Source organism: Brettanomyces nanus, chromosome 4, assembly GCF_011074865.1.
Source record: "Brettanomyces nanus chromosome 4, complete sequence".
Taxonomy (NCBI): Eukaryota; Fungi; Ascomycota; class Pichiomycetes; order Pichiales; family Pichiaceae; genus Brettanomyces; species Brettanomyces nanus.
The window spans coordinates 903,036-915,065 of NC_052377.1; the positions used below are offsets into that span (position 1 = coordinate 903,036).

The window sequence follows — 12,030 nt, forward strand, 5'->3', positions numbered from 1 at the left end:
GGAGCTCTCTTTTGATGTTGGGGAAGGAGTTTTTTAGTACTTTGTTGAGGAGATAAGTGAAAATGAGTGGTAGTGGAAAGATTAATGTACCACGGAGTTGACGAACATGAAGTGTTTCAAATCACACTGGTTAAATAAGCTTCGCTTCTCATCGCTAGCGGCCTCGTAAAACTAGCTAGCTCTAGCTAGCTGCCTGAGTTCGCGATTTTCAGACTTCCAGATTTACATATGACAGGTCCGGTCTTATTACCTCATTTTTCCATGTGAAATAAACATATCCATCCCCAGTGCATGCATGTGCTTTCGCATGTGTTTTCGGTGAAGTCAATTCCTATCTGCTGAAACTCGCGTTGCCCTGACTCCCTGAAGAGTTAAAAACGATTATTTGTACTGATGCATACTTGGAATCCCAAAACTTAATGTTTCATTCCATTTTTGTCACTACTCAAGCCCAAGCCCAACCCTGTCAGCGTTTACTTAGAGACCAATGAATATAATCTTAATCCCCCTCCCCTCCTTCTGCGAAATTCCTCTCCTAATTATTTTTTTCTATTTTTGTTGGTTCAGGATTACGTACCGTTTTGCACTGCCCAAGTAACCCGGGAGATGGCACCTGATTTGTAGACACGTGATGCCTTCAAAATTTGTGGGGACCTCTGTTCCTTATCCGATGTCTTATCTAATCTATGTAACTGCATGATATATAGATGATACAATTAATAGATGTTCAGCTAAATAGGCTTGGATGTACCATATATTTTCCTCCTACGGTTGTATTTCACGCTATCGATCAGGATGAGTTGATCTTCACCCGTTAAGACACATAATAATATCTTTTTATGAGATTAGTGACTCGGGGCCAGATGAACTATTTCCAGTTAAGATGACATTGGTCTTTTGTGTTAAGTTACAAGGAATATATAGAAGAAAAGACTCTTTTACTTACCTGCTTCATTGATTCCTAGAAGGTCTCCTAACTGATACTGTTCAGGCAGTGCGGCGGTACTTTGAGACTCAATCTTTTTTTTTCCCCCCCCCCCTTAGTGCTTTTTGTATCCTCATTATGTCTCTTGTATGTTGAACTGATGAGCTTTTCAGTCCGTCTGAATTGAGGAAAGAATATTACTCAAGTAATAATTGAATCACAGTCAATTGTTTCCTTAAGTGTATCTTTGTCTCATCTTGTTTTTTATTCTTACATCCGCATCCAATGTCATCTTCGGAAACCATTGGGCATGAGATCATCACACAGGCCAGTCGCATGGATTTAATCGCCTCGGAAATTGGATCTGAAGAGCTTCGGTACTCGAGTGGCAACTCATTTATAACTAACGTTGTGGGGGCAATCAGCTGGCTGATTTATAAGCTCCTATCCCACACCCTCTTCTATGTTCCTTCTGTCATATACTTGATACTTTCCCATACTGTGCAGGTAAATCTCTCATTTACCAGTCTTTTGATTTTTTCCTCCCTCATAGTTTTGATTGCATATTCTTATGTTAGGTACAGGTACCTCACAAAGTACTCAAGATTACCTGAAGAGCCGAAGAGACAGGAACCAACTATAGATACATTTCTTGAGCCTTCGAATGAAGACGGTAAATCACGTGTTAGCTACCTTGATGAATTTTTGAGTGCGATCAAGATCTTTGGTTACCTAGAGAAATCGGTGTTTCATGAACTGACCAAGAGTATGCAGACTCAGAAACTTGATTCAGGTGAGATTCTTTTTCTAGATGATTCTTCTGGCTTTACCATCTGTGTTGAAGGCGAAATTCAGGTATATTTCAAAATCGGAGAAGAAAGGGACCGTAAGCAAGCATTGTTTGCAAAGGACAGTTCAAAGGATGTCGTTATTGTGGATGGTATTAGATACCAGCTTCTAAATATCATTAAAAGTGGTGCTCCAGTTTCTTCATTCATTAGCATCCTCAATCTGCTCACGAATCCATCTGCTGCTCTTCCATATGCCGCACCGACTCCTTCTGTACTCGTACCTGGCTCTGCTCATCACTCATTGCCTCTTCCGCATGATGGCTTTGCATTAGATGGACCTTTTGATGGTGTATCTTCACCTAATTATTTGGGTAAATTGTCTACTGATATGTCAGGCAAATTGCCTGCAGCAAATTCCCTTTCTTTCTCTCCTACTTCGCTGAATGCTCATTCTGCATCTCCCAATCTCCCATCGCTCAACAGCTACCCTACAGAATCCAATGCTGGTGGCGTTCCTTGTGCAACCGACTCTACTTCTCAGTCGTCGTCTGCCATGGAATTAATCGCTATCCCTAAGGGTAATTGTACAATCTCTATCATTCCGAGGGAGTCGTTTTCTCGCCTTGCACATAAATATCCTAAAGCTACAACCCATATCATTGAAATGATTCTGACCAAACTTTATAGAGTCACTTTTCAAACTGCCAGCGACTATTTAGATCTTACTTCGGATATTTTCCAGACTGAAATCAATTTGAACAAGTATGCAAAGAATAAGATTTCTCGATATTTATGCGATAATGCTATCAAATCGCTTGATCGCCGTGCAGATGTTGAAGCCGCAACTCTTAACTCGAGTAGCAATGAAAGTGAAACATCTGAGAACGGGCTGCATGATTCAAGTTTGAGATCGCCTATCACTGTGATGTCAAGCCGACATTTTCAAAACTCTAATTATGACGCTACTATTTCAACTTCTCCAGCAGTATCTTCTGCGGCTAAACGTAGGCAACGTCATTTTAGACGATCTATTCGTCACGGTAACCAATCTTCTGATATATTGGCGTACGATTCGGCTGATGAAAGTACAAACTCGTTGAATGAGGATCCTCGCTCTTCATCGGTATCGTGTGTGAGAAGTGGATCAGCAAGGAATCTCTCACTTAAATCCCGTAACAAATCGAACACAGGAGACTTGATGTCTAAGGTTCCTTTACCTCGCTCGGGCAGTGACATAAACGTTGGAACCGGCAATAGTGATATGCATGCATTGAGAGATCGAACGTTCAGTGGCAACGATGAAGGATCCGAAGATTTCATTTTAATGTCTTCGCTTGCCGATGCCATCTGCTCAATTATTGGTATCGAGAAAGGTTTATTCATATCCACAGACACTCCTTTAACATCTTCTGTGTCTAGTTCAAGAAATGGGGTACAAATGATTAGCAGTCTGGCTGCAGTGAATGTGGTTCCAGTCGTGGAAGAGCATCCGGGATCCAAATTGCGTACATTTTCTACCTCTGGTATTCAAATCTCCAGTAGTAACGATGACGAACCCGAGGGTAGTACTCCGGAGAGTGGAGAGGCAGACTATTTAAATGTGAAAAAAGATCTCGCAGACGAAATCCAGATCCTGAGAATATCCCAGGGAACTAGAATAATAAAATCTGAAGAACAAACGCCTGGAATTTACTATGTGATTGACGGTGCTTTAGACGTCACTTACTGGAAGAGACAGATGGAGGAGTTGGATGGTCACTCAGTTGATCTGAAGGATCGCAGAGACTCCTTGAAGGAGAAGCTTCATGAAGAGTTTCTATACACTGTTCGCAAAAATCAAATTGCAGGTTATCTAGGAACCGTTATAGGTTCTAAATCGTTCATTGATGTTCGTGCTGCAACTACAACGTATGCAGCATTTATCCCACGTAACGTTTTTGATTTCATGATAGAAAGGTATCCAAGGGTAGAGGCGTGTATTGCCAGGCATTTACTGACTGTGTTGGATCGTCGTCTATATCTTACAGATTATGCCATAGAATGGGTTCATTCCTCTGCTGGGGCATCTTTATATTTACAAGGTGATCCGGCTAATGGCATTTATATTGTTCTTAATGGTCGTTTCCGTTCTGTTAAGTTAGATAGAATAACAGGCAAGCATGAAGTTCTTTCTGAGCATGGACAAGGTGTGTCACTTGGCGAAGTTGAAGTGCTTACGAATACAAAGCGGCTTGTGACACTCATTGCTATACGGGACTCTGAGTTGGCACGTATTCCACGTACATTATTTGAGATGATTGCTTTAAGTAATCCCTCTATCATGGTGAATGTGTCTCGAATTGTTGCTAGTAGGGTCACTAGGGCCATTACTACAAGTGTTAATACTATTCCTATAGGTGCGTCTGCAACTTCTCCTCATATAAAGGATGAACCTCTTCTTAATAACTTCACTGATTTTCGAACTCTCACTGTTCTACCAGTTACCCAAGGGTTACCGGTTATGGAATTTGGCGAACGATTGGGTCTAGCGCTTGAAGCTACTGGTAAGTCTGTTAAGATGTTGAATCAAAGCTCCGCCCTCACAAGTTTGGGTAAGCATGCTTTTGATAGACTTGCTAAGCTGAAGCAAAGTGGATACTTTGCTGAACTTGAGGAGAAGTATGATATTATCGTGTACTTGGTTGATACTATCGCGAACTCTTCCTGGACTAGAACTTGTATTCAGCAGGGAGACTGTATTCTTCTTTTAGCAGATGCTATGGCTTCTTCGGACATCGGAGAATATGAGAGGTTGCTTGTAAAGACCAAAACAACTGCGCGAACGGAGCTTGTTCTTCTTCATCCCGAAAGAAGCATGGAGCCTGGACTTACAAATCGCTGGCTAAAAAATAGAATATGGGTTCATTCGCATCATCACATTCAGATGCAATTGAATTTAGCTAGGTCGGACGCACAGAATGTAGCACATCAGGAAGATGATATATCTCGTATGGAAAAGATTCCGGAGCTTTTCAGGAAGTCCACGGCCAAAATAAGGGATAACCTAAAGACCAAAGTGGAGAGTATAATAACTGGTAACGACCTTTTGATTAGACTAGCCAGGGATTCTTTCAAGAGCAAAAAGTACTATCAGCCGATGCAGACGCATAAAAATGATTTCATGAGATTGGCACGTATTCTTACAGGTCAATCCATTGGTTTGGTTCTTGGTGGTGGTGGTGCTCGTGGTCTCAGTCATGTCGGTATTATTAAAGCATTAGAGGACAATGGCATACCTGTTGACATGATTGGGGGGACTTCTATTGGCGCGTTTGTTGGTGGTCTTTATGCTAAGGACTATGATTTTGTTCCTGTCTACGGACGTGCAAAGACTTTTGCTGGAAGAATGGCAACACTCTGGAGATCCGTTTTGGACTTGACGATTCCTGTAACCTCTTATATTACAGGCCACGAGTTCAATAGAGGTATTTGGAAGGCCTTTGGAGATTCAAGAATTGAGGATTTCTGGATTAAGTATTACACCAATTCAACCAATATTACTGAATCCTTAATGGAGGTGCACACTAGTGGTTATGCCTGGAGATATATTCGTGCGTCCATGTCATTGGCTTCCCTATTACCTCCTCTTACAGACAACGGTAATATGTTATTGGATGGTGGATACATTGATAACCTCACCGTGGGGGAGATGAAGCGTAGGGGTGCTCGGACTGTTATAGCATGCGATGTTGGATCTGCTGATGATCACACACCAATGAATTACGGAGACTCGTTAAGCGGCTTTTGGGTCGTTCTTAATCGTTTTAATCCATTTTCCCGCCATCCTAACGTTCCCACAATGGCCGATATTCAAATGAGATTGGCTTACGTTGCTTCAGTCAATGCCTTGGATCGGGCTAAAAACACTGAAGGATGTTTATACTTGCGTCCGCCTATCGAAGATTATGCTACGCTTGATTTCGGGAAATTTGACGAGATATATCGTGTGGGCGCCAAATACGGTAGCAAAATAGTCAAAGAGCTCCGTGATAACGGAGAGCTACCAATGCTCAAAGCTAGAAAGAGGGAGGTTTGGGGCACGCATCCTCTCCGAAGAAGATACTCGATCTGAGGTATATATATATTCATAATTTATGCTCATAAAGAATAATGCATCGCTAAGTATTCCATTAATATACAGGTTATATGTACCATTTCCACCTCACTAGGGCAATTGATACTTGATATGCTAGCTAATTAAGCGCTATTCGTATCAAGGTTAGTCGAGTCCGTGATGCTCATAACTGAGTCACCTCTAACAAACACCAATTCTGACTTCTCCTGTCTTGATTTCAACTCCTTGCTGCCATCTTCAACGAAGTAAATCGTTTCTACAGCATCCCCGAGCACAATATTGCAGTGTGAATCGTAAGCGTGGAGCTTTCCCGACATTTCTCTGTTTCCTCTGAGTTTGACAAAGATATGTTCGTCTAGGCGGAGTCGTATAAGATCCAATGGTTCCGACGCTGAAACGGATTTTTCCACAACCATTAGTTTTTCAAATGCTTAATATGCAGCTATACCTATAACTACGTTGAAGTTCATCTTTTTGCCTCGAATATAGACCTATCGTTGAAAACGTCTTTAATAAGAAAAATTTTCTTCAGCCGCAAACACTGCCACAAGTTTATTGTGGCTCAGTTCTTCACAGAAGAATTAAAAAGACAAGCTAACTATGAGAGCTCTATCCAATTAATAGCCTTCAGCATCATTCAGCTCAAGCATCTTTATACTGGTTTTTCAAAATGCCTTCTGTCACACCCGATACTAGTAAGGAGCATTTAGATTTCTATTGTCTTGGTGGAGGAAATGAAGTGGGTAGATCTTGCCATATTGTGGAATATAAAGGCAAAGTTGTGATGTTGGACGCTGGTGTTCATCCCGCCTACTCCGGTATCGAGTCTCTTCCATTTTATGATGATTTTGATCTCAGCCGTGTTGATGTTTTGCTTATTAGTCATTTTCATCTTGATCATGCTGCTTCGCTACCGTATGTCATGCAGCATACCAATTTTAAAGGTCGAGTGTTTATGACTTACCCTACTAAAGCTATTTATAAGTGGTTGTTGAACGACTTTGTGCGTGTTACAACCATCACTGATGACAGTAATGGAATGGACGATAATTCCAATGCCTTTCTTTATACTGGAGAGGATCTAAATACCTCTTTGGACAGGATTGAGACTCTTGATTATCACTCAACTGTTGAGGTTGATGGTATCAGATTTACTGCATATCCAGCGGGTCACGTTCTTGGTGCTGCAATGTTCCTTGTCGAAATGGGTGGTTTGAAATATTTGTTTACCGGTGATTACTCCCGAGAAGAGGATAGACATTTGAGTTCCGCTGAGGTCCCAAACGTCACCCCCGATATGTTGATTTGTGAATCCACTTTCGGTACTGCTACCCACGTTCCCAGGTTAGAAAGAGAAACCAAGCTTACTACAGTTATTCATTCGACTCTACAGCAAGGAGGTAGGTGTCTTTTGCCTGTCTTTGCTTTGGGTAGAGCCCAGGAGATCTTGTTGATTTTGGATGAATACTGGCAACAACACAAAGACCTTCAAAGTGTACCAATTTATTATGCATCGGATCTTGCTAAGAAATGTATGGCTGTTTATCAAAGGTACGTGAATATGATGAATGAGAGTATTAGGAAGAAATTCACTGAAACTAATGAGAATCCTTTCCATTTCAAGTTTGTGAAGAACGTCACTCATATCGATAGGGTTGATGATTTAAGCCCGTGTGTGATGATTGCATCTCCCGGCATGTTACAAAATGGTATTTCAAGATTATTGTTGGAGAAATGGTGTCCAGATCCGAGAAATACTGTTGTGATGACCGGTTACTCAGTCGATGGTACTATGGCCAAACAGTTATTAACAGAACCAGATGAAATACCTTCGTTAAATAATCCCGATGTGATGATCCCAAGGCGGGTTAATGTAGAGGAAATATCGTTTGCTGCCCATGTCGATTATGAACAGAATTCTGAGTTCATAGATAAGGTGAATGCCAAAACCATTGTGTTAGTTCATGGCGAGTCCAATCCAATGGGTCGGCTCAAATCTGCCTTGTTATCCAAGTATCAAAAGTATAAAGACACGGAAAATGAGGTGAAAGTCTACAATCCTAGAGATGGTACAAAATTGGAGCTAGAATTCAAAGGTGTGAAGATATCTAAAGTGATGGGCCAATTGGCTACTGAGTTACCCAAAGAACATAATACTGTGAGTGGGGTGTTGGTTCAGAAGAACTTTGATCTTAATCTATTAAAAGTTGATGACTTGCGTGAATTCACAGGATTGACGGCAACTGTAGTTAGAGAGAGACAGACTTTGCGTTGTAATTCTAACCGCAATTTGCTTCGTTGGCAATTCTTACAAATGTTTGGCTACATCAAGATTTTGGCAGATGTCTCTGATGAATTTTCTTTCCAAGTTATGGATGTTGTTACTGTTACATTGGAAGAATCTGCAAGTATTGCCACTGTTGAGTGGCAATCAGGTATAATTGATGACACTGTAGCTGATTCAGCAATTGCAATTATAATGAGCTGTGATTCCTTGCCGGCTTCTGTCAAGATATCCTCTAAATCTCATAATCATGAGGATGCCGATGTCAACGCAGAAGAAGTTTCCGTGGGAATGGAGGACATTGAGCAAAATGGTCAACTCTCCTCTGTAAAGCGAGAACCTAAGATAGCGGTCAAAGAAGAGAACTATCAGGCAGCTTTAAAGAAGCTCGATGGCGGCGATGACGATGCCAATGAACATCACGAGAATGCATTGGCCAATTTTCCTACTTTGCATAATGATTACAGTCCTGAAACACGGTTGCATCATATTGAAGGACTCTTGAAGGTTCAATTTGGCGATAGCTTTACCAGTAAAGTTGACGATCATTGTGGCATTATCAAGATTGGACGTCATGAAGCCAAAATCAATTATAAGGACTTTACAGTAGTCTGTCAATCTAATGTCTTGAAAGGTCGTGTGGAAGGTGTGTTGCACAGATCTTTGGATTTGGTAGCACCTCTTTCTCACGAGTAAGAATGATCATTCTTCCAATGATTCATTCCTTCTTTTCTAATATTCTCTCACTATATACAATCATAATGTATCAGTAAGATGACTGATTAGATATGGATTGCCGGGTATGGAACTGCTATGCAAAAGGCTTGTTCGTTGCTCGTTTACTTTCCCTGCAGAATTAATTGAAAAGATATGTAGGATCTAAACCCAAAATTAGATTATTATGGACATTATTAAATATTTAGTTTGGGGTTTTGGACTCATCTCCGGCCGCCAAATTGTAGGCATCAAACTCAAAAATATGCTTATCAACCCAGTCACATCCTGTATCGCTGGTCGGAGAAAGGGAAAGATAGCTATCATCCATCATCATATTGAGTTCTGCATCGTTAATCTCATTAATTAGATTAGTCTGGCCTGAAATCTCAGGTTTCTCTGCGGATATATTTCCAGTGGACACCGCTCCAGGATCAGGAGATCTGGTAGAATTGCTAGTAGTAGGATTGGTTCCACTATATGTATTTGGAAGAGATCTTATGTACTCCCGAGGCCTACGCGAGAAAACATCTGGAAGTACAGGGTCAGTTGTTGTTTTGGTAAATGTTGGTTGAGTGGAAGACGACGTCGATAGAGATGGAGTTCGATAACTTGTCCTACGGATGTCTTTCTGAATTGGTGTGAGGGCCGCTATCTCTACAGGTTTAAATTTCGGCTCGGGCAGAGCAGCCTGAACTTTCCTGTACAACTTAAGAGATACGCGTCGAAGTGTCTCCTTTATGTGTTGCGCCAATTTAGCGGATAATGCCCAGTGTCTAGAAATCTGATATATAGCACCAAGCTCGAGTTTGATATATTCTGTGTACGTGTCGAGTTCTTCTTCGTTGATGTTTTCTTTCAATAACGACGCGGTAGATGCGTCATCACCCAAGACTTGTAAACTAGATTCAACCCATGAAAAAGCACTTAGGTGCACTAAAGATGAGAAGGCCAATGCGCATGCCAAAAATGGAGTTCTTTTTGTCACATCTGCTGCGTTAGTATCCAATAGCGACTTGACCACAGACGATGCGGAGTCAATGGTCTTCCTCGTCTCGATGATTTTTTGTGAATCCACTTCTTGTCTTTTCAAGGGAGGACAGTCCTCAGAAACATCTTCTTCATCCGTGCATTTAGGATGCTTTGACACATCCGATCTCCATAAGTATGAGAAGGGTCTATGCGTGAAAATCTGCGCATAGTTCACGAGCATGATTGCCTCGAAAACACCTTCGTTTACTTGTCCATTCGCATTCACCAAATAAGGTGTACTATACATGTCAGGATTGTCAAGTCTCAATTCCCAATTTCCTATGGCGGCCTTCATATGTACAAGATGCGACTCAACTTCCTCTTCCGCCTGGATCGCCACGTTAAGTTTGATGGAGTCGTTGACAAGCTTGCATGCCTCGGCACGGCTCTTATAATCGAAAGCATGGGCTGAAATAGTGGTTGGATAGAGAACAATAATCTTACACGACGCTAAAAGAGACATGGTGTGGCCAGAAGCTGTGCCACTGATAGTGTCGAAGAAGTAGACCTCCCATAAGGTTCTTCTGATGGTATCTGCAAGTATCCGTTTAGGTATGTTGGCGACTCTACATGCCTGCATCAACTCTGTAAGTACGTCATCTTTAGTGTCGGATTCAGAAGGGGTGTTCATCAATTGAACACCATGTATTGTATTCGTAGACGCATTGTTATCCGATTCCCTACGCTCAGTAATAAAGCCGTTCACATCCATAAAAATGTCCGGAACGGTATGCTGGTCAAGCAAGTTTAGTTTCAACTCAAGAGCAAGAGATACGAGAGCCTCACGAAGGAGCATCGACAAGTCATGTAACGAAGATATATGTGCTATCATTGCCAATATGAGTAAAGATTGCAAGCTGATAAGATCTTTACCCACCTGTTTAATGTAGTTGACAACGGACGTGACTAAAAACTGCACTGTTTCCACGTCACGGCTATAAATACTGGAAACCTGACCATCACCCATGATTTTCATGGCAAGTAAAAGGTCATAATTGTAAGGTACTGAGTTCAAATATGTCATGATATCTTCTCTATGCGGGAGAAATGGATGGATACTATGAAAATATTTGTAGTAGGTGTTAACAATAGATTCCACGTCCAAATCCTTGGTTAAAGCAGGTGAAATATAACACTTATCGAGGGACTGTTCTAGCATCCTCGGATCAAAAACCTTTTTCAAAGACTCTTCCGATCGTGAGGCATTAAAGGTTGGAAACAAATCAATGCCAGTGGTTCCCTTCATATTTTCAGGCACCTCTCCCGACATGCACTCCGGAGACTTGTTGAAAGATTCTATATTCATACATTGGTGACGACACTTTTTCTTTCTTTCCATGTCCGGCCTTCCGTTCTTGACACACGGAAGAACAAAACTGTCCAGCTCTGGAGTTATGCCCCTATCTTTTATGCTAGAACTCCTCACAGCGCTCTCATAGCTGCTAGTACTGTTTTGTCTTGTTCTCACGCTAACACCTTTTCTCCTCGATCCTCCCCTATTACTTTTCACATATTGACATATACGGTGCGCTTTTATACATCTCGAGCATATAGGCTCTCTTCCGTCGCATTTGAGATGGCGAGACCTGCACGCAAGACAAGCCCTAGAAACGTGTTTCTTGGGAAGCCTTTCTTTCTTAATTGCCGAGGTGTTTAGTGTCATTGAACACGAGAATAGAAACCAGAGAGATTAAATTGCAATCGTATAAATAAAAGCTCAGCTCTTTCTTTTTTGAGTGTTTTTGTTTTTCTTAGAGAGATGAATCGAGAATTCGCCTGATCAGATTTGACTATCAAGTTTGAAGTAAACGGATATGTCAAAATACGATATATTGTCGCTCTATGGAATAGTAAATTTCAAAAAAAGAAATACGCTGTCAACGAGGTTACTTTTTAAAGGTAAAGGTAGTGGCAGTCGTTAATGAGCGCAGACAAGAGAACATGCAGTAGCTTGTGGTTATCAGTCATTTTTACTCGTAGGGGCCTTTTTCTCTATGTACTATTCCATTTCAGATTCCGATAACGTGGCGCATGTCATCGGGCTTTGAGTTTTACCCCATACCATCTTGAAAATATCATCAGCCACAATATCTACTAAAACTCATGAATGATTTTAGGTTGGTTGGTTACCTACCTTATCGCAAGGAATGATATGATAAAGAAAGTATCA

At 41.3% G+C, this 12,030-nt stretch overlaps 4 protein-coding genes across 4 annotated transcripts; 2 read left to right on the top strand and 2 right to left on the bottom strand.

The window, feature by feature from the left end:
* Positions 1–1,210: 1,210 nt before the first annotated feature.
* On the top strand, positions 1,211–5,827 carry FOA43_003645 (uncharacterized protein; the record flags this gene model as incomplete). The annotated part of the gene is made up of 1 exon (XM_038923896.1): positions 1,211–5,827. One exon carries the CDS (start codon positions 1,211–1,213, stop codon positions 5,825–5,827), a length of 4,617 nt encoding a protein of 1,538 aa, XP_038779824.1.
* A 125-nt stretch (positions 5,828–5,952) lies between these two features.
* On the bottom strand, positions 5,953–6,246 carry FOA43_003646 (uncharacterized protein; the record flags this gene model as incomplete). Its single annotated transcript, XM_038923897.1, has 1 exon — positions 5,953–6,246. The coding sequence occupies one exon, from the start codon at positions 6,244–6,246 to the stop codon at positions 5,953–5,955; it is 294 nt and encodes a 97-aa protein (XP_038779825.1).
* A 254-nt stretch (positions 6,247–6,500) lies between these two features.
* Positions 6,501–8,810, top strand: FOA43_003647 (uncharacterized protein; the record flags this gene model as incomplete). Its single annotated transcript, XM_038923898.1, has 1 exon — positions 6,501–8,810. One exon carries the CDS (start codon positions 6,501–6,503, stop codon positions 8,808–8,810), a length of 2,310 nt encoding a protein of 769 aa, XP_038779826.1.
* A 223-nt stretch (positions 8,811–9,033) lies between these two features.
* Positions 9,034–11,130, bottom strand: FOA43_003648 (uncharacterized protein; the record flags this gene model as incomplete). Its single annotated transcript, XM_038923899.1, has 1 exon — positions 9,034–11,130. The coding sequence occupies one exon, from the start codon at positions 11,128–11,130 to the stop codon at positions 9,034–9,036; it is 2,097 nt and encodes a 698-aa protein (XP_038779827.1).
* Between the last annotated feature and the right edge of the window lie 900 nt (positions 11,131–12,030).